This window comes from Orussus abietinus, unplaced genomic scaffold, assembly GCF_000612105.2.
Source record: "Orussus abietinus isolate OABI.00-Male unplaced genomic scaffold, Oabi_2.0 scaffold43, whole genome shotgun sequence".
Lineage (NCBI taxonomy): Eukaryota > Metazoa > Arthropoda > Insecta > Hymenoptera > Orussidae > Orussus > Orussus abietinus.
The window spans coordinates 73450-101414 of record NW_019394351.1 but is presented as its reverse complement, the minus strand read 5'-3'; the positions used below and the strand labels follow the sequence as shown (position 1 = coordinate 101414).

The following is a 27965-nucleotide window of genomic DNA, read 5'->3' as shown; positions in this document are numbered from 1 at the left end:
CTAATCCCAAGTAGAAACAATCCTAAACAAAAATGATTCCACTAAAACTAATCCCGAGTAGAAATGATCCGGAGTAAAAATGATCCCAAGTAGAAATGATAATAGATTAGAAACGATCCTAAACAGAAATGATCCCAGTAAAAATGATCCCAAGTAGAAATAATAACAGGGCTCTGATGGGTCCTCTATGAAAACCCGTAGATACGTCTGGATTTGGATCCTTCAGCCTCCGAAATCGCCCCAGTGATTAGGGAAGCTTCAGCCAGGTCGTTTGATAAATACCGGGATTCGTCCTGAAATCCAATCCGCATAATAACTCTAGGAAGGTTTATCGAAAACCTCGGGGTAGGGGGTCGAACCCCATATACCCTCCTATTCTCTGTCCCCTGATTTAAGAGATAACGACCGCCTATCAATCGTAACGACACCACATCGATCTAGATACGATGACGCTTTTCGTCGGTTTTCGCCTAAGTGAAGTCTACACGCGATATATTTCGTCGTGCCCTTTTGGTCTTTCCGACTCTGGCTGGTTTTAATGGATCCTAACCTATTCTCGTTGACTATTCCTGGTGATCCTAACCTATTCTCGTTGACTATTCCTGGTTTTAATGGATTCTAACCTATTCTCGATGGCTATTCCTGGTTTTAATGGATCCTAACCTATTCTCGTTGACTATTCCTGGTTTTAACGGATCCTAACCTATTCTCGTTGACTATTCCTGGTTTTAACGGATCCTAACCTATTCTCGTTGACTATTCCTGGTTTTAATGGATCCTAACCTATTCTCGTTGACTATTCCCGGTTTTAATGGATCCTAACCTATTCTCGTTGACTATTCCTGGTTTTAACGAATTCTAACCTATTCTCGTTGACTATTCCTAGTTTTAATAGTTACTAGCGACTCCTCGCGAGGTAACCCCTTGGAGGAGGCGAAACTAGGTAAATCTAATTAGTTACTAAAATCGTAGAAAAATAGGTATAAACAAATTTTCTTAAAATTGAAATATCATGGGTACCAGGACCTTCCTAACAGCCTCCGTGTTCACATAGTCAAGTCTGAGAGAATTTGGTAGACCCATTTCGTATAAAAGTATCACAAAGCGATACCTCTTTGACGCCACGTTCACATCACCTTAACAGGGCGACTCCTCGGGAGGTAACCCCTTGGAGGAGGCGCGAGGGTGGTCGACTAATTCGTCCCGGTGATTACCGATCCATTAGCGTGGCAGCCGACAAATAGCAGGCTACAATCCAATAACCATCGTGGCCCGTAATAAAAGGGAAGACGGTTTAGGCACCAGTCGGGGGTAGTTTAGCGCGGGGCTCGCGAGGGGGCGCGACGCGTCCCCTCCCACCCTCCCCCTGATAGCGATCATTGCATTCATTGTCACATGACTATAATACCCTGCCGGCGAGTCGGGGGACACCCCGACGTGGCCGAGGCAGGGGAGGAACCGGGAACCGACTAAATGGAACGGGAGCGGAATGGAATCGCGAGGGGTGGACTAAAAGCTCGATCTATGCGCTCTAGATAAAGACCAGAGCTGGATTAATTACCGTCGCGACGCGCCCCCTCCGATCGAATTTATCCACCATCGGCGTTAAGTAGAGATAAGTTTTTCCCACCCCTTCCGCTTTCCTCCGGAAATTTCGACGGCGGTCCTTCGGCCCCTGTGTTTTACGACTCCTTCGGCCCAGCCAAATGAAATTCATGCAAATCGGGACACGTCCCGATCCCACCCCCGGCCGGCTTTTGTGTCGGCGCGGCGATGCGTTCCTCTCGGCACGTCGGAGGGTTCCTGGACCCCGGCCGAGAATCTCCCCGTCGGCTCTGTTTCCGGACCTAGTACTGTCTCGGTGGTGGGTTCTGTACGTGTATCAAGGGTTTCTGAACCTGATGCTTTTGACACCTTTGGTGACGTTGGGTTCCTTTCGCTGATGTTGGGTTTAGGGCATCTCTGTTTGGGTGGAGTTGGACAGTTTTGGGCTGATCTTTCTCTTGCGTTCAATGATATTTAGACATAGTATCTGTCGGCTCTGTTTCTGGACCTAATACTGTCTGGGTTCTTTATGTGTATCAAGGGTTTCTGAACCTGATGCTTTTGACACCTTTGGTGGCATTGGGTTCCTTTCGCTGATGTTAGGTTTAGGGCACGGAGAGAAATCTCTAGGTGGAGTTGGATAGTTTTGGTTTCAATCATATTTAGACAAAGTACCTGTCGACTCTGTTTCTGGACCTAATACTGTCTGGGTTCTTTATGTGTATCAAGGGTTTCTGAACCTGATGTTTTTGACACCTTTGGTGACGTTGGGTTCCTTTCGCTGATGTTGGGTTTAGGGCCCGGAGAGAAATCGCTGTTAGGGTGGAGTTGGACAGTTTTGGTTTCAATGATATTTAGACAAAGTACCTGTCGGCTCTGTTTCTGGACCTAGTACTGTCTGGGTGGTAGGTTCTGTATGTACATCAAGGGTTTCTAAACCTGATGCTTCTGAGACCTTTGGTGGCATTGGGTTCCTTTCGCTGATGTTGGGTTTAGGGCCCGGAGAGAAATTTCTGTTTGGGTGGAGTTGGACAGTTTTGGGCTGATCCTTCTCTTGGTTTCAATGATATTTAATTAAAGTACTGTTCAATAGTATCTACTAATCTCTATCACTGGTACTACTACTAGTACTCTATCACAGTATCGCTAATCAAAGCTCTGTTTCCGGACGTAACGCAACTTGGATGTGGGTTTTTCTACGTATATCTCACTTTCTGTACATGCATTCTGATACCTTTTGGATGAATTTCCCATCTCGAGAAACGCGTTTCTTGCGTGAATTTTTTGCTCCGTATGCCGGAAACGAACTCAACCGCCTTTTCTACCCAAGAAGCAGCTTCTTATGCTTTTTATTCTTTCAGGATATGCTAGGAACGGACCGAATTACTATGGCAAGAAGATCGGGAACCTGACAGTGTTCGGCCATGGGATCAAGGGGATGGTTTTCGCCGTAGACGACTCGACGATCTTCATCAAGGGCTTCAGCTACGACGGGACCGGACCGGACGCCTACTTCTGGGCCGGGAACTCCACGATGCCGAGTCCCGAGGGATTCATCGTTCCCTATCCTGAGGACTATCCAGGAAGGCAAGTAGTTTCCGGCACACCTGTATAGAGAAATAAATTTAAAAAGGCGCCGTATCGATTTACCCTCGTGCAGAAATCTAGATTCGCGCTCAGCCCCTAGAAGGAGGCCCAGGGGAAAGTAATAAAGTGCCACGATTCCCGAGTTCCTGTCAGAATTGGAAAGTAATTCGGTTTTTATTAACTGCACCCCCCCGGTCAAAATCCTGCCCCGAGCCCTTTGAGTTTCGTTTCATCCCCTGGATACCGACCGGCTCCCCTTTCATCCCCTGGATGCTCCCTAACCTCGCACTTCTATCTCCTGCCCTGTTGGAGAACGACGGACTGGTCGGCAATATTTACCAACGACGGGGGAAATTATTTACCCTGATACATTGATTTATTAAAAAAAATATATATATGGGAAATCTTCGTATAGATAGATATTAATGACCACCATTAAAAAGAAAAGGAAAATGTGCGTCGCGGGACAGACACGACCGAAGTAATACTTCAGCAATTAATTTGCATATTACGTAAAGATATTATTTATTGATGTTTATTGATATTATTTATTGAATGTTTACAACTTTCTGTCAGGTTATTTATGCATAAATTCGTATTTATTTATTTTTTTTATACTAAACATCCGTGGCTGGAACTTTACTCCCCAAGCCCCTTCAAGTTTCATTTCATCCCTTCAATACAGCCCAGTCTCTTTCATCCCTTCAAAGTTGGAGATCGCACTTATACTTCTACTTTACTGATGGGGAAGGACGGTCTAGTATCGGGAGAGAATTATTAAACCATAAAAATCGAGTTGCTACGGCTTAGAATATAAAATATGCATGTATCTCGATAGGACGACCTCTACTCTAAAATATCATTTCTATAATCCTTTCATCTTCCAATTTTACAATGTAGCGCCAAACTTGAAAATATGTATAAATCTTACACTGCGCGAAAATATCACTTTTTGCATTAAAAGAAATTCACCATTTAGATTGCCGCCTATAATTAATTTCCTGTAGAACGTATATTTCGTAGTTCACTATTTATCACATTTCTTTCTTATTTTACCTGGAGGGAAATTTTATTTGCGCTCGGAGAAAAAAAAATATATAGATATATAAATGAGAGGAACTAACTCGAATATTTATTTCAGGGAACCGCCGATTTTGGAGGATTACAACAACACCGATATAATCCTGAAGCTTCCTCAGGGAATCAGAATTCGAGACATCAAGTACCTCGGCGTGTGGTGTCGAAGATTCACCGTGAGTGTTTCAAAAATTTACTTATCAGTGTTTCGCGTCTATATATATATATTTGGCGCGAAACTCTACCGAGTTTGAATTGAAAGATTGTCATATTTATTTTAACACATTCGCGAGTATTCGCGCAATTTCATTATTTTATTATTTTCGCCGGTACTCAGTATTTGAAACGGAAACAAATTTGCCGGTTGCGAATGTGTTAACAGTGCACCTTAAGGGGATGTGAAAGTCGCATCCGAAAGCTCAAACGTTCATAAAACTCAAATCGTTTCATACTTTAAAACGTAAATACGAAGACCCTAAGGTAGGTCCTGAAACTCGCGAAATTTCAATTTTTTATAAACTATTTTTACAATACCTATAAAGAAATTTGAAAAGAATTGAAATTTCATAAGTTTCAGGACCTTCCTTGTAGTCTTCCAGTTCACGTTGTAAAGTTTCAAACTATTCGGTAAATCGAGTTGGGAGAAAAGTTTAATAAAGAAAACCTCTTCGACGCCCCTGTCACATCACCTTAAGGGGATGTGAAACTGGCATCCGAAAGCTCAAACGTTCATAAAACTCAAATCGTTTCATACTTTAAAACGTGAATACAGAGACCCTAAGGTAGGTCCTGAAGCTCGCGAAATTTCAATTTTTTATAAACTATTTTTACAATACCTATACAAAAATTTGAAAAGAATTGAAATTTCATGAGTTTCAGGACCTTCCTTGTAGTCTCCCAGTTCACGTTGTAAAGTTTCAAACTATTCGGTAAATCGAGTTGGGAGAAAAGTTTAATAAAGAAAACCTCTTGGACGCCACTTTCACATCACCTTAAATTCATTAGTCGCACGTGAAAACCTCCTGTCCGGTCTCGAGTCGTTTCGTTCTTTTTTTTTTCTGTTTTTTTTTTTTTCCTGTCGAGGGGGAAGATCTCCCGTTTCGGGGCATCGAGATAAGTTAATTCCCGAGGAGGGCCAAGGGCGGCCCTATCGGGTCGCATTGGCGAGCAATGGCGCGTGCGAGATGGATACCGAAGCCGCCAAGGCAGGGTCGACGAACGTGCCCGAAAAGGGAGGAGAGGGTGCAGCTTTTGCTCTTATATCGGGAGGGCTTTAATATCGAAGTCCGAGGGGTGCTCCCGCACCGTGACAACCCTCCATCGGACACGCTCCGTCGCCGCAAAACGCGCCGCCCGTCCTCTCCCACACTGTTAAAAAAAAAAAGATTCTGTGAATTTTATAACACTTTTGATGGAAGTTTCATTCAGACGCGGTATACTAATTTAAGGGGATGTGAAAGTGGCATCGAAGGGTTTTTTTTTATGAAACATTTCTCCCAATTCGGATTTACCGAATGGTTTGAAACTTTACAACGTGAATAGGGAGACTGTAAGGAAGGTCCTGAAACTCATGAAATTTCAATTCTTTTCAAATTTGTTTATAGGTATTTTGAAGATAGTTTATAAAAAATGAAATCTCGCGAGTTTCGGGACCTACCTTAGGGTCTCCATATTCACGTTTTAAAGTATGAAACGATTGAGCTTTCGGATGCCATTTTCACATCCCCTTAAGGTGATATGAGTGTGACGTCGAAGATGTTTTGTTTATAAAACATTTCTCCCAATTCGGATTTACCGAATGGTTTGAAACTTTACAACGTGAATAGGGAGACTATAAGGAAGGTCCTGAAACTCATGAAATTTCAATTCTTCGCAAATTTGTTTATAGGTATTTTAAAAATAGTTTATAAGAAATGAAATCCCGCGAGTTTCAGGATTTACCTTAGGGTCTTCATATTCACGTTTTGAAGTATGAAACGATTTGAGACACCCAGTTCGTAGAAAAGTTTTATGAACGATTGAGCTTTCGTATGCCACTTTGACATCCCCTCAAGGCGAAATGAAGCTCTCCTCAATCAGTCGATTCGAGAAAGACAAATTCTTTAAGGATATGACTGTCAAACATTGACTCCCTAACCAATCTAATCTCCACAACCGAAACCTCCATTACCCATTTGTTCCCCCGAAAATGTATGAATTTCCGGAAATGCCGGAAATGACATATATGGTAAAAAAAAAAAAAATAATTAACCTTAAATTCGGCATCGAAACCTGCCGGAGTATTTACACATTACAGTGGTCCATAATAAATGTAAAAGCCCATAAAAGGGTGATAAAACCGTAACGAGTCCGCCGCCCTTTCATAGGGCCATATAAAGACAGTAGATACGCGTTATCGCCGCGATTAGAGTGACACCGGCCATTAAAGCGTGTTAAAAGCGGGAAAGTCGGGGAAAGTCGGGAAAGCGAGTCCCGTCGAGCCCCGGGAGTCCTCAATGGACGGAACCTCGAGTGTCCCGAGGGTGAATCCGGGGGTAGATCGGGGGTGCAAATCCGAGCCGAATCGGCAATCCATCGAGCGGCAGGATCTCCTTCGAGGGGGGTCCTCCCACCACCCACCACCCCCCGGAACAAGGGCTGGCGAGCCCTGACAATACGTCCTCCCGCCAAACCCCGGGGTAGGGACGATTGACGGACAGCTCCTGTCTACTCGATACCAGCCAAGATCCGCACCCCCCGGATACACGTCATCCACGTCATCTCCGGAGCCCCTCGACAACCCTAAGAAATCTCTCCTGCAATCTGCCTCGTTTTATGATTTATCTATTTATTTTTTTTCTCTAATCATAATACTGGATGGTCCTTTGCTCTTACAAGCTTTCTTCTCTATTTTTTTACTATCATCTCTCGAGCGCATATCAGCATGCTTTAGGATTTTCATTATTACTTTCTTTAACCCTTCGAACACGGATCCATTTCGACATACGGGCGAAAGTCGCCTGACCGTGCGGGCGATATTCGACCAAACGTCGCGTGCCTTTAGGCGCTCTTAGTAGCCAAAAGGTTAACGTTGTCAGACGCAGTTTGGCACCTCTACTTCAGACTAGAAGTCAGGCCATTCATTCGCAAGATTCCTGTCATTTGATACAATTTCTCTTTTTATTTCTTCTGGAAATATCATGTTTTTTTCCCAAATGTATTTTCTTCACCCAACTGTTTGACGGGGTTTTTTTCTCTCCTAGCGAGGTTTCGACGACTTCTGCGAACGGCGGGTCTGTCGTAAAGAGTAAAAGCGAGCGGGCGTTAAGATCGACCGATAAGGTGTCGTTGTCGGTCGTTAAGTGTCGCTTTTGTGAGCCGCCCCCCAACGGATGGCTGACCCGTGCGTCGCCGTTACTACTGAAACGCGCATCTCTTTTTTTTAGGGCAGCGATCGCAAACGTCGACCTGACGAGATCCTGGCGAGGTTCCTGTTAAGTTCCTGTTAGGTTACAGGAGGTTGAATTTTTAATAAGGTCCTTCCTACATCCCCAGGNGGACTCCCCAGCAAGATTCCAGGAACGTCTTGCTCTGAAATCCCTGAAACGACTTTTATACGGTGTCGTTGGATGGCGGCTCATTCGGCGATCTTAACGACCAGCACGAGTCGTATAACGCCTGCGTTGGATTTTCTCATGGCCCCCGGGGATGATCGGCCAGGAAGCGAGCTGTTTCTCTTTAACGCCCCCGACACGAGCCGGGGGACGTTAAAGGGGGTGACATCCTCCAGGACGAGCCGCCAGGGTGCATTTGCATCTGAATTCCGGCCCTCTTCCGGGGTTAATTAAACGCCTCATGGTTTTCGAGGGTGGGACTGCTCCTGGCACCGAGTGGACCCCGTCCCTGTCTTCCATGGGGGGCGGCGACCGTAACTCGCGAGACCCCCCATGGGGTTCCCGGCTGGTCCCTGGGAGGTCTACCAAAATCTAATTCGGTTAACGTCTTCACTGAATCTAACCTACCGGAACAGGAACTTCAATAATGATACTCTGGGAATCTACAAGCTTACAAAAATTTCAATCGATACGATACCTATTGGCAAGTTCCCATTTAACATTCCACGTGGTCAATTACACCATCTGCACGGTTCCACTTACCTCGTTATCTTCACCCATGTCGATGTAGTAATTCTAACCAAGTTATTATATTTTCTTTCCCCTGCATAACTGACCCGCCAGACACTAGCGTATCGGACTGCGTTCAATATTGACCGTGAAGTGAGCGCAGCCCTTAAAAGCCTCGTGATTTTTGCCTGTCGATGGCGACCCTTAATCGCGGGAGACAACCGGGGGGGAGAGGAGAAGAGAGGACCCCCTCGCGCGGACGGTCAATAGATATCCGGGAAGAAATCGGGGCGGCTCGCTTGCCGCGGTGATTCCGCTACAATCGGCGAATAATGTCGGATCTCGGGGGCGGGGCGGGGCGGGTCGGGGGGAGGGCGAAGGGGAGAAGGGGGACTGGGGCCGCGATCAGGTATCGGGCGCGGGCGAGGGAGCGGCGCATGCGCGCCGCGACGGCGGTCGATGCTTGCCCGGGGCCGGCGCGCGCGCGACTGAGGCTTTAAAGCGCGGCTGCCGCCATTTTGAGGACGCGCCGGTCCCCGATCGCCCGAGCTCAGTGGCCCGGAAATGCCCCGCGCCGCGCCGCCATCTTGGCTCGCGGCCGCCATCTTGGAAGCTCCCGGCCGACGGCTTCCGACTTAGGGCGCTATATTCCGGAGACTGGACCGGAGATGGGGTGGCGGTCTACCTGGGAGTTTGGTGGAGAGGTGAGAGGGCGTCTCTATAAGGGATTTCTTGGGTGGAGAGGAATCTTTTGATGACTTGTAAGCGGAATGAAAAAATTGGGGGATTTGGTGGAGCCAAGATGGCGGCGCATGTGGGGTCGCGATGTGGTGGGAAGGGACTAGGGGGGGTTTGGAGGTTTGAATGAATATTGGGGCGGTTTATGTGGAATGGGGGGAGAGAGAGGTCGGAGGACGTCTCTACCAGGGATTTCTTGGTAGAAATGAATTTTTGGATGATTTGTAGACGGGAAAAATACGGAGCTTTGGTAGAGGCAAGATGGCGGCGTCTGGGGTGTCGCGACGTGAAGGGAAGTCGGTGTTAGTTTCTTAACGATTATTTTGAAGGTTAGGAGGAAGATCGGGTGGCATAATACATGGTACTGGGGTACAGAGATGGAAGAGCGACTTCTGCGAGGGATTTCTTCGGTAGAGAGGAACCGCCGAACAGCCGCGAGCGGGAAAGAAATACGGACATGGAGAAATCAAGATGGCGGCGCCCAAGAAACCTAGAGATTACTTAGATAAGAGGGCAGCCTTTCTTTTTCATTTTCTCAGCGCGAAGGAATCTCTCGACACCTTCGATCACGAGGAAAATGTGCGACCTGACGAGACCAAGACGGGGACGAGAAAACTTTTGATCATGAAGTAGCATAAGGAGACATATCGCTAATAGTAAGTTCCACAGAAAGTCACCCCGAAATCGGAACCCAGGATCTCATATTTTCCCTGATCCAGCGACGCGAGCGCCGCTTGCGGAAAATCAGGGAACTCCAATCCTACGCGACCGAAACATTTCCTATCGACGTAAATTCCCCAAAATGCTTTAAATTCTGTAATTAAGGCACGCAGACTGGAACGACAATCCGATATACAAAACGTGACATTATCAACGCGATGAAAAGACTAGCGGACCCGCTACCAGACGATAATTATTAATTGCAGAATTCCATCGAGGAGGCGCTCTCGACACTAGATCGGAAAAAAAAAATCTGAGGATCTTGGACCCCTAAAGTAGGAATGGTTTCAATATATGGCATTGGATCTCTTTATACTAGTTATATATAGTACGCGATTGCGATTTTCGAGTTGGCTCCAGGGGAAAGCGGACCTCGACGCCTATTGGCCGCCTACCGGCGCCGCGGGAAAGTCCCCCGGGTACCCGCCGCCCACCTCGCAGTCGCCCTTCCGCCGCCGGCCGGGAAAGTTTGGCCGAGCGCGGCGCCGCGGGGGGGTAGGGGGTACCCTCACAGGGGGGAGGGCCGGCGCTCGTTAGAGCGTCTTTCGAGCGACTTCGACTCGCCAAATCGCTCGCCCTACTCGCCAATCTTCCCTCCAACCCCTCCCCCTTTTGTGGCCGCGGGGGATATTTATCCGAAGGGATGGAGATTCGCGCAGGCGGGATTATTAGAGTTCCTAGGGTGTCCGGGAGGGGGACTCTCGTTTCCGCGATTTCCCAGATTTGCCTCGAATTCGGCCTTCCGATTTTATCGCTCTGACTACGTTCTTTCAGGTTTGTCCGCCTCGAGTTTTCGACTTTTTGATTTTCCCCTTTCAGTTTGCGAGTTTCAACTTCGTGTTTTTATTTACGCAATCACACCTTGCGATTACGTCCTTTCGATGGTGATTCTGGGTGCCTTGTTTTACGTTTAGGCTTTCATTTTTATCGTTTCTCCTCTGGGGGTGTGTCAAGACGCAATCTGGTGGAAATATCGCCATCTTGGATTTTGTTCTTGCGCCATTGGCGGTGGATTGGCATCTTTAATTATGTGGATCGCTGTTTTTTTTTTTTTTTTAATTTAACAATACTTTCGTACTTCCATCTTCTTAGATTGGATTTTAATTATTCAAGGTCGGTCCCATTTTAATCATTAAACCCTTCATTTTCACGTTTTCAGTTCCTTCCTCCCTTGACCGTCCACCTTCTTTACTCCAGCTTTATAATTCCACTTCTCATTAGTTATTCCACTTTTAACCTCCATCCTTCCACTTTGAATTTCCCACAATTTCCCACCTTTGTCCTCCCACCTTCGACCTCTCTTTATCTTTGGACTCTCATCGGTCCATCTTCAACCTCTCACATTTATCCTCCCACCTTCTTCCTTTCACCTTCAATCTCCCAGATTTATCCTCCTACCTTCATCCTTCCACCTTCGTCCTTCCGCTCGGTCTCGCCTCGACTCATCCTCAGCCTTAAGGGAGGACGAAAGGTGCGCTTCGAGCGGGGGTCTCTAAAGGTGCTCGAAGCCCGGATAATTAGACGGGCGTTCTACGTATTTAACGGGAGCTTAGCCCCAGGGAGCGGAAAGTTTCGCCGGGGAGAAAAGTTCCATTAAATCTGGCACGCGAGGGAGGAGGCTCGTTTAATTTATTACCTACTTAAAGTCGACCGCCACCCGAAGGAAGGATATATCCGCCATAGAATCCCTTCAAACTCCCCCCCGATATACCAATTGTCCGTTTCAACGGCCCTGTCGGATCTTTTTTATCGCAGCTTTAAAGTGAAGTAAAACACGTCGAGAAGTTTGATCTACGTCAAATGCCCAAAAAACCAATTTCATAATTTCGCCCTATCCAACCCTTCAGGGGTGAAGAGGGATAAAATGTGTTTTTACAAATTTCATAACGTATATTAAGATATTGGCTTGCATCTTATCTTAAAAGAAGTTAACGTACAAATTCCCAAAAATCAATTTCATAATTTCGCCCTAACCAACCCTTCAGGGGTGAAGAGGGATAAAATGTGTTTTTACAAATTTCATAACGTATATTAAGATATTGGCTTGCATCTTATCTTAAAAGAAGTAAACGTACAAATGCCCAAAAATCAATTTCATAATTTCAATCTTACCACCCCTTCAGGAGGTGATAAGGGTGAAAATGTGTTTTGACAAATTTCGTAATATCTTTCGAGCCTGCTGAGATATATCGGCTTGAATTTTACCTAAAAAGAAATGTACACACAAATGCCTAAAAACCAATTTCAAGATTTCACCCTAACCACCTCTTCTGGGGGTGAAAAGGGGTGAAATCTGTTGTTCTAAATTTCTAATAGCACATATCGCGAGCACAGTCACGATGGGGGATGCTAATATTCATGACTTTTACTTAAAAAAAAAATGTACACACAAATGTCTAAAAACCAATTTCAAGATTTCGCCCTAACCACCCCTTCGGGGGGTGAAAAGGGGTGAAATGTATTGTTCCAAATTTCTAATAGCACATATCGCGAGCAAAGTCGCAATGGGACATGTTAGCATTTCATATTTTAGACAGTTTTGGGGGGTACATGAGCAAAGGGGTGGTCGGCGAAAGACAGGCGAAAGTTGGCCGTAATAACGCGGCCCGCTCCTGCGAATGGCCGAGAGGGGATCCGCCATAACGAGGCTCGATGTCTCAATTTCCTAAACGACGCTCGTCTCTTGACGGGCTGCGAGGGGCTGGATATATACGAGGGGCCTTGATACGAGGGGCGATACGGTTCCGATAACGCGAAGGACGATAACCAGACTGCATATCTCGAGCGCGCATCGACTTCTTCCCCTTCTTATCGAACCCGCGAAAAGACGTCGCACCCCTCTGGAAATAAGAAATTGAAAACTAAATTAACACCGACCATAGAAACACTACCATAAATAAAATTAAGGGTATATTGTATGATATTAATTATTAATTTAATAAAGAGGAACGTGGGAAATTTACTTCAAATGATAATCGCGGATAGGGTGGATGATACTATTTATTAATGATATGATATTAATTATTAATTCAATAAAGAGGAACATGAGGTTAATAATTCATTTACATTCATAAGTAGAGATAGGAATTTAAAAATCGGATGATCACGGTCGATTTTATTATTAATAGAACTTGGAGAGAATTATTCAATAATTTATATCAATCTCGCCGTCACGTAATTATTCATTGATATTCATCTCGTTATCGGATAAGTGAATTCGGGGATAGGGGGGGGAACTTTCACCCCACGTCGCCAAAATTCTCGATCGCATCTCAGATCCCCATGGTGTTCCAGGGGGTTTATTTGATCGACTATCGACTTGTCTCATCCCCTGGGAATGATAGGGTGGGACGCAGGGGGGCGGAGGGGGAGAGTTTACGATTACTTCGACCTGATATCCGGAAATTGGAAGCTGGGGATTAATAAACGAAGGAATGCACACTCCGAGTTTCACCGAACGGGACGCAGACTTAAACGGATTTGTAGTGGAGGAGCTTTAAAAAAGCTTCGCCGGGGTGGCCGGATGGGAAAAGGGTTGATTTACGTCAGCGGAAGTTCCGGGGATTTTTGCACATTTCATTTATTTCCCTTAAAATGGAAATATTATAGAGGGGGGGACGAAGGCGTGAATATCTTGAAAATCCATTGGGTGGAATTTAGAAAAAAAGGTGAAGTCTTATCGCGACCATTATTCTCACCCCCAAGTGATTTTTATAATAATACCGAGGGAACTCATGAAGGGGTTGGTTATTTTTGAGTCTCATTAAGCAATATCTTGAAAATTCATTGGCCGTAACTATACAAAAAAAAAAAGAGAGAGAAAAAAATTCTTGATTAGTGTCCGTGGGGTGAGAAATATTCTCTCTCACCCCTACAGTGTCTTCTTGAAAGATCGGAAATTTTGCGAAAGGGTCGTTATTTCGTCGTTTTTCAGGCGATGCTTTGGGATTATTTATTGCGTGGGGATTTGAAAAAGAAGCCTCGTGGCCGCTAGGCAGAAGGGGTTGATTAACATACGTGGCCGTTTTTATCACCCCTCAATGTTTTTTCGTTCTAAAGGTTGAAACAATCGAGGAACTCGAAGGGGTAAATTCCCGAAAGGGGTGGAAGTCATTTCGGAGCCCTTGGACCGTCTTTCGAGATTTCAGGGCGCTTATCACTTATCGCGTAAAACGCCCGTATAATGGCTCCGGGGCAAATCCAAAGCCGGATTTACGAGATAAACAGTCTATTAGGGGTGCGCTGCATCCCCTCAGAGACTTCCAAGCCGTAACGACCAGATCAAAGGTATCGAATCGGCGGTGGACCCTTCGTCGTTACCGCAGTTCGGATTACTGGTCCTATCACGGAAAATCATTCCCCATATGTCACCGATAGGGAAAAGAAACACCCTAAACCCCGGCGGAAACCAATCAACGCGCTACTTGTCGAGAGCGGATTTTCCCTTCATGGTGGCCGTAAATGTAAAGTAGTGTTACGAATTTATTCATCCCAAAAAGTGATTTTTTTATTTTATTAACAAGAAAAGGCAGTACTGTTGCATCAAGTGTATCAAGAAGTATTGTATTAGACGTAGAATAATTTATTATTTATTTATAGTGACTCGTCCATATGTCACCGATAGGGAAAAGAAACACCCTAAACCCCGGCGGAAACCAATCAACGCGCTACTCGTCGAGAGCGGATTTTCCCTTCATGGTGGCCGTAAATGTAAAGTAGTGTTACGAATTTATTCATCCCGAAAAGTGATTTTTTTATTTTATTAACAAGAAAAGGCAGTACTGTTGCATCAAGTGTATCCAGAAGTGTTGTATTAGACGTAGAATAATTTATTATTTATTTATAGTGACTCGTCGAGGGTGAATTTTCCCTTCACGTTAGCCGTAAATGTGTATTAACACGTATTTGTTCAGGATAAAAGTGACTTTTAACACATTCGCGGTTGCTGCAAACTTAAATCGTGTATCGTCATGGACGTGATTCACGTCAGCGGTGATCAGGGATAGAATTTAAAACGACGTGAATTCACGTCAGCGGCAACCAGGAATAGAACTTGAAAAGACGTGAATTCACGTCAGAGGTCGCGAATGTGTTAACGCGTATTCGTTCAGGATGAAAAGTCACTTTCAGGACGGTCCCGTCGACTTGGAAATTTTCATCCCCCGCCGTCTTAATCCGAACTCGGCAAAAAGTCACGCTAATTTCCGCGTTAATAATCGGGGAGTCGGAGAAGTTTGCGATCCGCGGCGACCATTAATCCCATTACGTTTAGGGGCTCGTCAATCATAGCCACCCTCGGCGGAAACGCGTCCGACGAGGGGAGGACGACATCCGACGAGGGAATTTGTAACTCGACTCCCGAGGGCGCGGGATACGAACGAGCTTCCCGTAAAATCGGCAAATCGCCGGATCGGTATCCCCGATCGCCCACGGGGTATGCGCGTCAAAGATGACCGCTTCAACCCTGGCATTATCCCATGAACGTGGGAAGTACAAACCCCGCCATGAAGTAGTGTAAAGAAACAACGCTAATAGTCTGGGGGTCTATTACGTAAAGCAGATTGGGCGAGAATGTGAAAAGTGAGTAGCTCACGGTATCACGGAGCGTTATCGGTGGTGAAAATGCGAGACCATTCATATGAACTGGCTCGGCGGAAATTTTTAAGCGAAATGATTAAGCATACAAGAAAGGTGATAATTTTAAGCGAAATGATGAAGCATTCAAGAAAGGCGATAATTTTTTAGCATAATGATGAAGCATACAAGAAAGGCGATAATTTTAAACGAAATGATTAAGCATACAAGAAAGGCAACAATTTTTAAGGGAAATGATGAAGCATACAAGAAAGGCGATAATTTTGCGATAATTTTTTAGTATAATGATGAAGCATACAAGAGAGGCAATAATTTTTAAGCGAAATGATGAAGCATACAAGAAAGGCGATAATTTTTTAGCATAATGATGAAGCGTACAAGAAAGGCAATAATTTTTAAGCGTAATGATGAAGCATACAAGAAAGACGATAATTTTTAAGCGAAATAATTAGGCATACAAGAAAGGCAATAATTTTTAATTGCAAAATTTCATCAAGGAAGTGCTCTCGGCACTAGATAAAAAAAATCTGAAAATCTTAAAGCAATAATCATGGGGACGATTTCAGTACTTGGCGTTGAATCTCCTTATGCCCTCGGTGGCGTCTCGCGACAAGTACGCATGGCGCGGTTCCTTATTACTGGACATTGTGATATTTTCACGTTAATGTGTTTGGCTCGAAACTCTGTCTCTTGATAGAATCTTATGAACACCGGGATAGTCATTTTGTTATTCTTCAGAATGGCTTTTTAATAGTGGTTTTTCTTTCCAGGTCGATTTCGGACACATCAGGATACCCCAGGACCTAGAGATCCCCAAGCCAAGGGTCCTGTCGGAGTTCTCCAGGTTAGCACACGGACTCAGGAGTGGAAATATCAGCATTTTGGACAGCAAGACCTTCTACATCCCGAATTTGCATTACGACGGAGCAGGTCCGGACGCCTACTTCTGGGTGGGGAACGGTTCGGAACCGAACACCTTCGGCACTAAAGTTCCCAACGAGGTCGGCAGGTAACATCAATAAACGAAGGAAATATTATTAAGGGTACTAGAAACCCAGCTGATTACTCAAACGACACGATAGCGTCTCAGACAAGTTCATGAGCCTCGATCGAGCGCTGGGTCTCTTTACTGTAACTATGGCTCAAGGGAACATTGATTTCTCTTTAAGCGAGCAATGTTACCATTGAGGTAATCTAAAAATGGCCTACCAGGCACCAAATTATTTACAGTACTTCTGTAACTTTACCACGTGGATATAATCCCCTTAAAATATATAATTTCTCGAGGAAAATTCCTTTATCTACCTCAGACTAGAACCAAGACGGCGTCGTCGATACATATTTTCGACGTCTTTCTCTTTAACCGACGTCGAGTAAATTACTCGGCGCATTGATATCACCTTAATGATACCATTATCAAACTGTTAAATCAATTGTTTATTAATCAAACCTTCTTTTTCCCAGTCTCGAGCCATTAAGGGGCTATCTAGGCGAGGACATCGAAATCGTTTTGCCAGGAAATCTGACTGTCTATGACATCGAGTGGCTGGCCGTTTGGTGTGTGCAATATAAGCACAATTTCGGACACGTTTTGATCCCGAAGGACCTGGACGTACCCCCGGCTTTGGGACAAACCAAGATCACGGTAAACCGAGACGAATTGATCCGAAAACGACAAAACGGAGGACTCGCGACCTCTAGGATTCGTTTGAAACCATTCTCGGATCGTAAAAAACTCTTCTTCAGGTTATATCGACCCCTCGCTTGGGGGTGGTTCGATGGGGTCCTCGGGTTTTAGTTTAAAAAAAGCTCCCTTGGGAAATTTTCATCTACACTGAGGATAAGGAATTCATTGAACCAAAGAGGCCGTGTGAACCTGGAATCCAGTTTGAGGCACAAACAAAATGAACAGGCTTATTGGCATGTTTCTGCGATGAGTTTTGTTTGTGCCATTTTTTTTAAATTTTTTTCTTCGCTAAAAACAAAGACCAGATGACTTTCTGGATTTATTTCCGACGTCGATCTCACGCGAATACTCAAATTTTAAGGATTATTGCGATTTACTGCGCTCTGTCTTTAAAGAGATTTTCTATGCATAGGGTTTTAGTATTTTATAGGCGGTGGTTCTTATCATTTAAATATTCATATAAAAATTGAATTAAGACTGAGACACTTTGCTCTTATCTCGGAATAGCCGCCCTGGTGGTACAATCCTGTAAGTAGTAGAACTCGAGATTGCTCCTTGTAAAACGGACTAAAGTAAGATCATTCGACTTTCCGAATTAACATTTGAGATTTTCCATTTACTACAGCCCTTAAATGATTTTATAATCATTCTACGAGCCGTCGAATTATTTTACATTCCCATTGACAGTTAGACCAGTGACGAGGTACAAATTGTTAATAGTTTAATTGAACGATCCTACAATTAGCAACACCTATGATAGACCGTTCTACCATTTACAAAAAAAACAAAGGAACGTTTAATTTAAACATTATTTTCATATCGCCGTTTCATTAACACCGCATTCATTCCAATCGCATGAAATCATCGGAAGTTCATATTTAATGCATCGACCGAATTATAAGTGCTCTTAAAAACATAATACTCCTTGATTAATAATTATTAATAGAATTGTTATTCATACCACTTTGATCGCAAATTAACCCCGCTCGTCATTTCGTTAATAAAAATGTCCAATGAATTTGCATGTACGTCTCGATATCCATTTTTTGTTCATCACTTCCCATATCCAGCCTTTTTATCTCCATTCATTTATCTTACTTTCCATTTCTCACCCCACGGTAAGTTGATATCTAGATGTTACTTTTAATCTCTTATCAGCGAGGCAAAAAAATTCTTGCAGGTTCCACCATAGAGTATAGTTGTCACATGGATAGTCAAATATCATGGGTAACGCGTGTATTCACAGTAAAAAAAATTAATTTCTGCCAAGCGCCACAGATGGCGCCATCGGTCAATTAGAGTATCAAAAATCATGAACCCGCGGGATTTCGACAGATTTACATCGATCACTTTATCATTACTTTACCGAAATGACATATGGAAAGCTTCAATTCGTATAATTCTCAACGTAGATAGTAAAAGTGAAAAACATAAATGTCGGTAACGCGACGTGCCAGGTTACGTTACCACTTGAGTATTTAAAATGGTGTTACCAGGAAAAAGGGCACAGGTGACATTTAATTTATCAACGTTGTTTATATTTCTCTGCGCCTTTCATGTCATCTTATGTGATAATAAGTATGCAATATTGTTTATTAATTCGAGAATGACATTTTCAGACGAGCAGTACTCCGGCTCCCCACATGAGGCACGAGCTCAGCAACTGCAGGGAGCTTCTTCAGGGTCGAGTGCAGGTGCAATGGGAGCTGATGGGTGACAAAGTGCAGATTCGACTGGCCGGAAGAATTAGAGATGATCAGTACATCTCTTTCGGGCTTTCCGGGAGGCAAGGAAAAGCTGAAATGCTCGGCGGGGACGTCGTCGTCGTAGGATACGACGGGAAGACGGGAAAGTTCATCGTCGACGACTACTACATGTCGGATTACGCCCAATGCGATGGAAAAAAGGGCGTCTGTCCTGATGAGAGGATCGGTGGGGTAAACGACGCCGAATTCATCCACGGGGAGAGAACTAATGGAGTGACGATTGGTAATTAAATTACTTAATTACAGTCCTACCGACACAAAGTAGCGGGATTTAGATTTTATCCAGTATTAATTATTTTTATTTTATTTATCAAATCTAGGGGATATAGTGTAAAAATTAAACGATTATCCACCCACGGATTTTCTACTTTCTACGTTAAATATACATTAATAAGGAATGTCGATTCTACGCGTTAAGTATATGAAAATACTTTCACGAACGATTGCAAGAGAATGCAGGCTTGCCCCGTCGGTAACCTGTGGTCTCAGAGCAAAGATTTAGTTACAGCCAAACGTCACAGATGGCGACGTCGGTCCTAAACAGTTGTTAGAATAATGAATTCCCGGGATTTCGACAGTTTCACCTCAATCTCCTCATCCATTACTTTACCGAAATGACGTATGGAACGCTGCAGGTTGTATAATTCTTAACTTAGACTGTAAAAGACGTAAATGTAAATATAAATGTCGGTAACAGGACGCGCCAGCTTATGTTACCACTTGAGTATTCAAAATGACGTTACCGCCAAAAGGGGTACAGATGGATTTTAATTTATCTACCTGGATGAAATTTCTCAGCGCGTTTCATATCATCCTAAGGATTTCACCTGAAGGTGTATGTATTTTTCAGTGACCTACTCCAGGCCCCTGAACCCCAAGGACCCCATGAAGGACAAGCCCATCCCGGTATCAGAGGCAAGCGTTATCGCCGCCATAGGGCCCCTTAATTCGAGGGGCGAAGCCAATGCCCATCACAGCTTTGATAAGACCACCGAGGACATTCGCATAGACTTCGCATCGAGAAACGTCCATGAATGTACAAATTCCCTGTACAACGTCCCGGACATGTCCAGCATCCCTGCATGGCCCCCCGCCGAGATCATCGACGAGGACACCTTCAGTGCCAGGATCGGACCCACCGGGGGCAAGAGGGGGTACACCAGGATCACAGGTAATTATATCAATTCCGAGTTTTTATCTTGATCTTATCCCAATTGAAATATATCGTAAGAGGGGGCGATAAGACACAAAAAGATACCTCCTTATCTGGAAAACGTCGGTACAGTACAAACCGACATTTATCCATTTCTTCCCTACTAGCGCAAAATATTTCTCATACTTTCTACACATCTAACGAATATCCTACATGTTGTAAATATCTACCGGACATCTGAAACATTTGCTTTAGAATATTACTTTTATAATATCTGCATAACATTAGCTCCATATAATATCGTAACATTTTTCTTACACATGTATGAAGCATTTAGTGTCATGTCAATATTAGTTTTTTTTTTCATTCAATATTTGCTACAATAGTGAAATAATGGAGAGAAGATATTGCAAAAATGTCCGGTGTTTTTTTATAACAAACGAAGTGTCCGATAATAATCGTAAAGTGAAAAATGTATTTTCGTTATACGTTCATGATTTGTTAAAACTAAATATGTCGCAGAGAGTTTAAATAGGTATTTTAGATATCTTCAAATGAAATCTACGGGACATCTTGGAAAATCTGTCGCTTGAGATATTTAGAGAAGATTACGAGAAAATATTGATGAAATGTTTCATGCTACTAGGTTAGTTTCTTGTATTATGTGTTATCCTGTATATTTTTTGTGCTTTTTTTTCTCCTGCACAGGTGACTAGGAGTATCTTTAATTAAGTAACAACTGATAAATTGAAATGACGCTCGTTTCTAGGACAACCCTCCTGGGGAATCGCCTGGTATATCAACGACCTTCTGATCCCGGAGATAACAGTAGAGAGGGGCAGAACTTATACCTTCATCGTAGAGGGTGGAAACAATCCGACTCATCCAGCACGGTAAAGTGTATATTTCGCTTCACTCGATGCTAAGCACATACCCTGAGAGAGAGAAATCTAGTAAAATGAATTATTTTCTAACTAGTTTCATGGTTCAAAAAGGACTCAGATACTATTTACAGTACATTGTTAGAAAGGAAGGCGCGGCCCCTTAGCGCCCTCTACACCCTATACACCTCTGTAAAAATTGCAACTACTTTCAAGGGGCAAAATCTGCGTAACCGGTAAAACAGGGTACAATGCCCATACAATATTTAATTGCAACATTAAATAAAAATAATGAAAGACAATATTTGACTTGCCCTGATAGTATTATCAACTATTGTGAATAGTTCTGTTAGTCGTAACTCTTTTTCCATAAATTTATTCCTGCATGTCTCAGCGTCAGTTAGGGATGGAGTAGTATCTTACATGCGAAAGAGCGATCCGTATGATTAGCGAGAATTAATTCGTATGATGTGGAAAAATGGCTGCCCTCCAGGTACCATCCGTTCTACATTACTGACAGCCCTGAGGGAGGATACGGCCAGAAGTCTCAGACTCAGCAGATGCTGCAGAAAATCTACGCCGGGGTCGGCTACGATGCCGATGGATATCCATATCCCACGGCGGCGGGTCGTTATTGCGAGTGGACTCATAAAACCATCGACATGAGTGCCGATTCTGAGACTTTCGAGAGCTTCTTCGAGACTCTGAGGCTCGAATGCGACCAGGGCGAGCCTGCAAAACTCGTCTGGACGGTCGCACAAAACACTCCAGATCTGGTGTACTACCAGGTAACTAATGACATACTCAAGAATAAGTAGAACAGCCTACATTCTGGTTCTTTTAACAGGATCAGATTGTTAAGGTGAAGTGCACGTTGAGAAGTTTGGCCGACGTCGGTACAGAAAAGTCTTCTAAATACCTACGTTGCCGGCCTTCGTATTTATATTGACAGCTGTGTCAAATTATATTGAGTATTTTACTAAATGGCGTGCTCCATGTGTCGTTTACGTACAATAATTATAAAGAAATCCAAGTAAAACTCCAGAAATCCCCTGTATTCATTGTTTCTGGGGCCCTATTGGCTGCAGAGGGACCCCCTGCGCCATCTGTGATTTCCATGCCAACTAAATTTTCTCTCCGAGACCTGGTATTACCATCGTTTTAGCACAGAAGCGCATAAGACACTTTTCTTTACTGACGTCGGCCAAATCTCTCAAAGTGTTTCACCTTCCCCTTGCTCTATATCTGGGCGCTGATATCAATATTTCTTTTCAGTGTTACACGCACAATAATTTAGGTTGGAAAATCAACGTGGTGGAGGCTGGTTACCGACCGAGAAGAGACGGAAGTCACGCTTCTAGTATCGGGCCATTCCTGGTGACAATAATCGCATCGGCCCTCTGCAGTTTATCGTTCCTCAGATGAATTGCGGCTTAATTGCATTTTGACGTCCAAAACGGTGCACGTGGATCCGAATGCATCCAAATCGTGGACGCACGATAAGCGTCGAGATATCTATACGAAGAAATCGGAAGGAGAACCGTGATCGACTCAAATGATACAAGGTTGTAAGAAAGTATTTAACGCGTAAGGATTTAATTCTATGTAAAGATTAGCGAGATATTTTTAAGACTTATCAGATTCCACATTTCATATTATATATATATATATACACACATATATATATATATGTTGATACATACGTATGCAATTATATAAACATTTATATAAATTTGTATATGTATGTATTTACGCATCGCGTATATATGCAGTACGCGCGTCAAATTAATGATCGAGATATAAGACAATAAAATAGATAATCGGTAAAAATCGACGCACGAGGACGGGATGGATAACTGAAAGTGCGATAAGATTAGAGATTATTATTTATAACGTTGATTAATAATTTCATACCGTTAATAGGTCTTAAAAAAAAAAACATCCGAGTCTTTTCACGCCTTTTTCAGGAAGAAAGTAATTCGTCTTTGATATTGTTGCACGGAGGATTAATATTTGGTTAAATCAATGCAATGTTTTTCTCGCTTCAACCATAGAACATGGTTATTAAGTGAAGCAATAATTAATTAATTTTACGTGATCAACCAAAAGTCATTGATCACATAAATTATTAAACTAATTAGGGACATTTACAGAAAATGTCCAGCTCATTGACCAAGGTACTTTCTATAATTAACAAAACGATTCAACCAAAGCCCCTTAGTCGTTCTAAGCAAACTAATTTGGTTAAACAAAAGAAAAAATCATTTCTGAAGACCCATTTTCGTGCGTCGAGTCTTATCACGATAGGGGACGATAAGGGAGGAGGACATCCTCCAGACAATAATACAGGAAGAAAGGCGGAATTCTTTGGGACTCGAGTAGGAGAGATTCTTGAGGCCCTATTTAGGAAACGAAACGTGCAAACGTGCTCAACGTGTTAAACGCGAGAAAGCCGGAAGCGACAATATTAGAAAGTATTTACCGCCGCTCTTATCGGGGACGCGATAAGCGGCAGGCGCTCGTCTATGTAAATTTTGCACAAAGTTATAGTTGAATTTACATAACTTTAACGTCGCGTAGCTCCTAAGGATATACATACGCATATACATATATACACACACATATATATATATATATGTTTATAAATGCTGTCTGTTTGACAATAATCTTTACGGTAGTCGAGGCGAGGAAGGGCGTAACGTGGTGAGGTGATAAGTAATCAAGGGCTGATAAAACACCCGAGTCGAAATTATGGATCTCATATGAACCCTTTCATAATTTCTTTCCTCGACAGACATTTTAGGCTCTTTTCCCACATGGAGATACATTGAAAAATATATGTGAAAATATATTTTTATGTATAAAAAGTATATATATACGGATATAGATAACGTTTGACCGTTATTGATATTGTAATGAATCGTATTTATATATATATATTGGCAGTAAACAAATTGTTTTTCCAGCCAAGGCTCTTGATCAAACACTTGAATGGACCTCAACTGTACAAAAAATCGGACCTAAACGTATATTTGAGGCTCTAATGAGACTGATTTCATTAACATCTCAATTCTCGCCCTTTAAGGTGATAAAAAAGTGTCACATATGCATACCAAAAATATGAAAATATTTATCAAATTTGGAACTTAATCGGGAGATTATGGAGCCGTGAAATTTCATTTTTCGAAAAAAAATAAAAAATAAAAAACTTGTATTTATCTTGGACAAGAATCAAAGAAAGACATTTTCTTGTCGAAAAATGAAACTTCACGAGCATCGCGTCCTTATTTAGGGCCTCCGTAATCGCGGGTTAAAGTTTCCGATAATTCGGTGCAGTTTGGAGAAAATTTTTTATTAATCTTTTGATGTTTCATATACTTAGGATGACCCTTTCATGTCGCCTTAAGGCTTATATGAGACTTACATGAGATAAATCTTTTCGACTCGGGTATGAAACGAGAGACGTAGTCGTGACACTCTGAGGGAACTTTACAAACTTTCGCCCTACATATATATATATATTTAAATGTATATGAGAACTCGCTGCATGCGCATGTATATATACCTACGTTAAGAGTGGACCTTCCTGAAACGGAATGAAAGTATAAAATGTGCCTTGGGTGCAGTTACATTAAACTTCTCAATTGAATCAATTAGGATTCCACTCGGACAGGAGATGCCCTGGAGGAATTAGGAACTGGCCCCTTGGACGTTGTGAGTCTTTGAAAGGACATTTCGAGGTACCTCGAAACCTCCTTACACCCTTAAGGTGATATTAAAGAGCCATTCCACATACATAAAACGTGAAAATATTAATTTTTATCCAAACTGAGTACACCGAATCCTTCGAAACTTCAGCAAGTGATTATGGAGGCCCTAAGGAAGAACGCGATTCTCGTGAAATTTCATTTTTCGAAAAAAAATAAAAATTTGTATCTATCTTGGACAAGAACCAAAGAAAAACATTTTGTTCTCGAGAAATGAAATTTCACGAGCATCGCGTTTTTTTCTTAGGGCCTCCATAATCTCGTGATGAAGTTTCAAAACTTGCTCGTGAAATTTCATTAAAAGAAAAAGAAAAGTATGCTCTTGGTTTTAGTCTGGAATAGATAAAATATACAAAACTAGGCCGGACAATACCGAAGTTAACAATTGGCAATTCATAAAAATCCAGAATTGACCACCGAGGGATATGAACTTTTGAGATGGCCAATTGAGATAAACATGTAAAATCAGTTTATGAAGACTTATGTATATTGGATTGGTCTCGATGATAAAAATCGTGGGGAGATATTTGACATAAAGATAAAGCATAAAGTCGAGATCGCAACGTGCAAGGGGTTCGACGAAGCGCAACCAAGAAATCAGCAAAATACATAATCAGCCTAGTAATTAGCCGGGATATCTAGCGTAAAGCAGAACGTTGATAACAGCTTCTAAAATGCCGGGGTGTCCTCAAAATTCAATCCCAGGAACGATCCAAAAACAAAAGAAAGGAAAAAACAAGCGAGAGAGAAAAGAGAGAGATTCTCGACTTAAAGCGCTCGCCACAAGAAGACCAGTCTGTAAGATATTCCCGAGGAAGAGAGATATTTCTAGCTACCAAATCTCAAAATATATCGGTGAGACTATCGACAAATAATTTCAATATCTTCGAGTGAAATCTACGAGACATCTTGATAGAAAATCTGTCCCTTGGGATATTTAACAAAAATTAGAAACAAATGTTTAGGAATTATTTTGTGCTGACAAGGAATGTTATTTTTTCGCTCAATGTACTATTCGAATTAATTGTGCGACAATAATGATCGTAAGTGGGCTGTAATGGCTGATCAAAGGAACGGAGACAATACTCTACGGCAATTCGAGACAATAAGAGGTTTCTTCTCGCCCTGTTTTTTTTTCTTTTTTTTTCCTCTCTCTCTCTTTCTCTCGAAATACGTGTACACGATCTTAGACAATATACGATGAGAAATCTAGCTTGTAAGCGGATATGAAACTCCTACTTCTGTGAGCATGACAATAATGATTACGACCTGCCGGGTCTGATGTCGACTGAGCTGCTTCGCAAAAATCACGACAAAATGCAATATACAAAAACGCATTGTCAAAAGCCTTACCTAAAGATTCATTTACTTGCAAGAATGATTAGCAACTCGACCTCGGGGTCGTAAAACTAAATTTAAGTGTTTCCAATTCGCGTTAATCCACATCCTGCCAAGTAATACAATATATTATTAACTGCATTGTTGAAAAAAAAAAGATATATATATATATAGCAACCTTGTAATTACAATTTCGTTGGAGGCATTATGGAATTTTTTAACGTATCTTCAAATGCGATAAATCTGTTGGAAATGTAGTACGTAAGTGTAGTAACTTCCTTGGAAAATTTCTAATAAATTTACGCCGTTTATTTTACCACAGCCTTGGGTGCTGAAAGTGTATGAAATTTATGAAACTTTTTGTTAACTAGCGGGGGGCAATTTGCCGAAATTTCATTTCTGATTTTTGCGAGGCAACGCGAACTCGGCCCGGAATCGTTAGCTCTTAAGAAGCAATTGCATAGCCTAGGCTATAAGGAAAGTAATTCTTTTTTGCTATATCACGTAAATAATTATATATAAAACTTGTACTCCAATTAGAGAGCTCAGAGAACCCCGGACTACTTGTGTGCATGCATTAAACGTGGCTACGAGCCTGTCTTCGCGATGTCAGACATTTAACATTTAAACATTTACAATTATCATTCATCCGCAGTTAACAAAAGTTGAAAGAACGATTTGAAAAATGCAGGCCGCCTTTTCATTTTCCAATTTTCAGCCAATTCTTCTGCCACCTTAAATACAACGTTTTGAAGCAAAGGTCTTCTTTTCTAAAAAAAAAATTAAAAAATTATATGAACATAATTTTTTATTCATTCATCAGCCAAAATTTCACGAGGACGCGAGTGAAAAATAGATGAAAAAAAATCAAAACCAATCCCTCGTCTGACACCGCAAGACAGGCTTCCATCATCGATGTGTCCTGATAACATAATCAGTTATCATTCGTTGCTGTCCAAACCCGGGTTTCCGGTGATTAACGGATTTCCACACTTTTTTGATACCAAGGATCGATGTCGCCCTTCATTTCGAAGCTTATTGTATAGATTAACCATTGTTTCCCTGTGCTTCGCGACTGGGAGACAAAAAGAAAAAAAAAATAAGAAAGATCTTTGAGGAAAACCCTTTTCGAGATTGCGGCGACCCGCTAGGTCGATGAGGTACTTTACTTAGACAATAATTACTGGCCCTTAGACAATAATCATCGGCGTATGAGAGACGTATAAGTAATCGTAAGTCGTAAATTTAAACGTAGTCGTGTTATAATTTTTCCCAGAATTTTCGGGCCTGCGGGAAGAAAAGAATAAGTGTATCGAGAGCTACGAAAGAAGCTCCACTTCGTCGGCGAGTTTTCCAAGCTTGCTTTATCCTTCTATCTTTTTCATTTTCAATCCTTTTTCTTCGTTTGGAATTTTTAACATAGGGTAGAGAAGTGTTAAAAATGATGGAGGAGATAAGAAAAATCGTACACGGCGATTATCTCGACGTTGACTTCTGAAGCCCATGAATAGGCCCATCGTAGATTAACGCCGAAGAACAATTTGTTTACTGGCTATTGTTACTCCGTTTCAAGGATATATTATAAAGTAAGGTCGGCGCCTTGCTCGGCAGTGCTGGTAATAATTTTACAGATTTTTCTCCGATTTTTTACGTCAATGATTACAAAACTCGACTGAGTTCCGCGCCAAATACATTTGCGCGCGCCCTGGTTTATTTACGCGGATAGCGTCTCGACGAAACGGATTGTTAACGACAAAGGCGCTTTATATTAACGTTGTGACATTTTTAAGCCGTAAACAAATAGTTCTTCAAGCCAAGGTTCTCGTTCTTAGAGATACGTCTAGTTAGAGTGTAATTAGTTCTGAAACAAGCATTCCAAAGGCTTATCAGACTCTCGAAAGAAATATCCCTTTGGAAAGATATATCAAAGAGATCTCGCAATAGTGTCGAGAAACATTGTCAACCATTTTTTCGTTCCCGAGGGTTTACGTGTTAAGCTAGGTCAGGT

General features: G+C 42.5%; 1 protein-coding gene across 1 annotated transcript in view; it reads left to right on the top strand.

The window, feature by feature from the left end:
* Positions 1-24082, top strand: part of LOC105703777 (protein Skeletor, isoforms B/C) — a 39085-nt gene extending 15003 nt beyond the window's left edge. The window contains exons 3-11 of the mRNA XM_012432427.2: positions 2907-3132; positions 4274-4385; positions 16136-16374; positions 16830-17010; positions 18672-19041; positions 19669-19989; positions 20741-20864; positions 21346-21640; positions 22128-24082. Coding sequence (XP_012287850.1) covers positions 2907-3132; positions 4274-4385; positions 16136-16374; positions 16830-17010; positions 18672-19041; positions 19669-19989; positions 20741-20864; positions 21346-21640; positions 22128-22277 — 2018 coding nt within the window. The 3' untranslated portion in view covers positions 22278-24082. The remainder of the gene's footprint in view (positions 1-2906; positions 3133-4273; positions 4386-16135; positions 16375-16829; positions 17011-18671; positions 19042-19668; positions 19990-20740; positions 20865-21345; positions 21641-22127) is intronic.
* The last annotated feature ends 3883 nt before the right edge of the window (positions 24083-27965 follow it).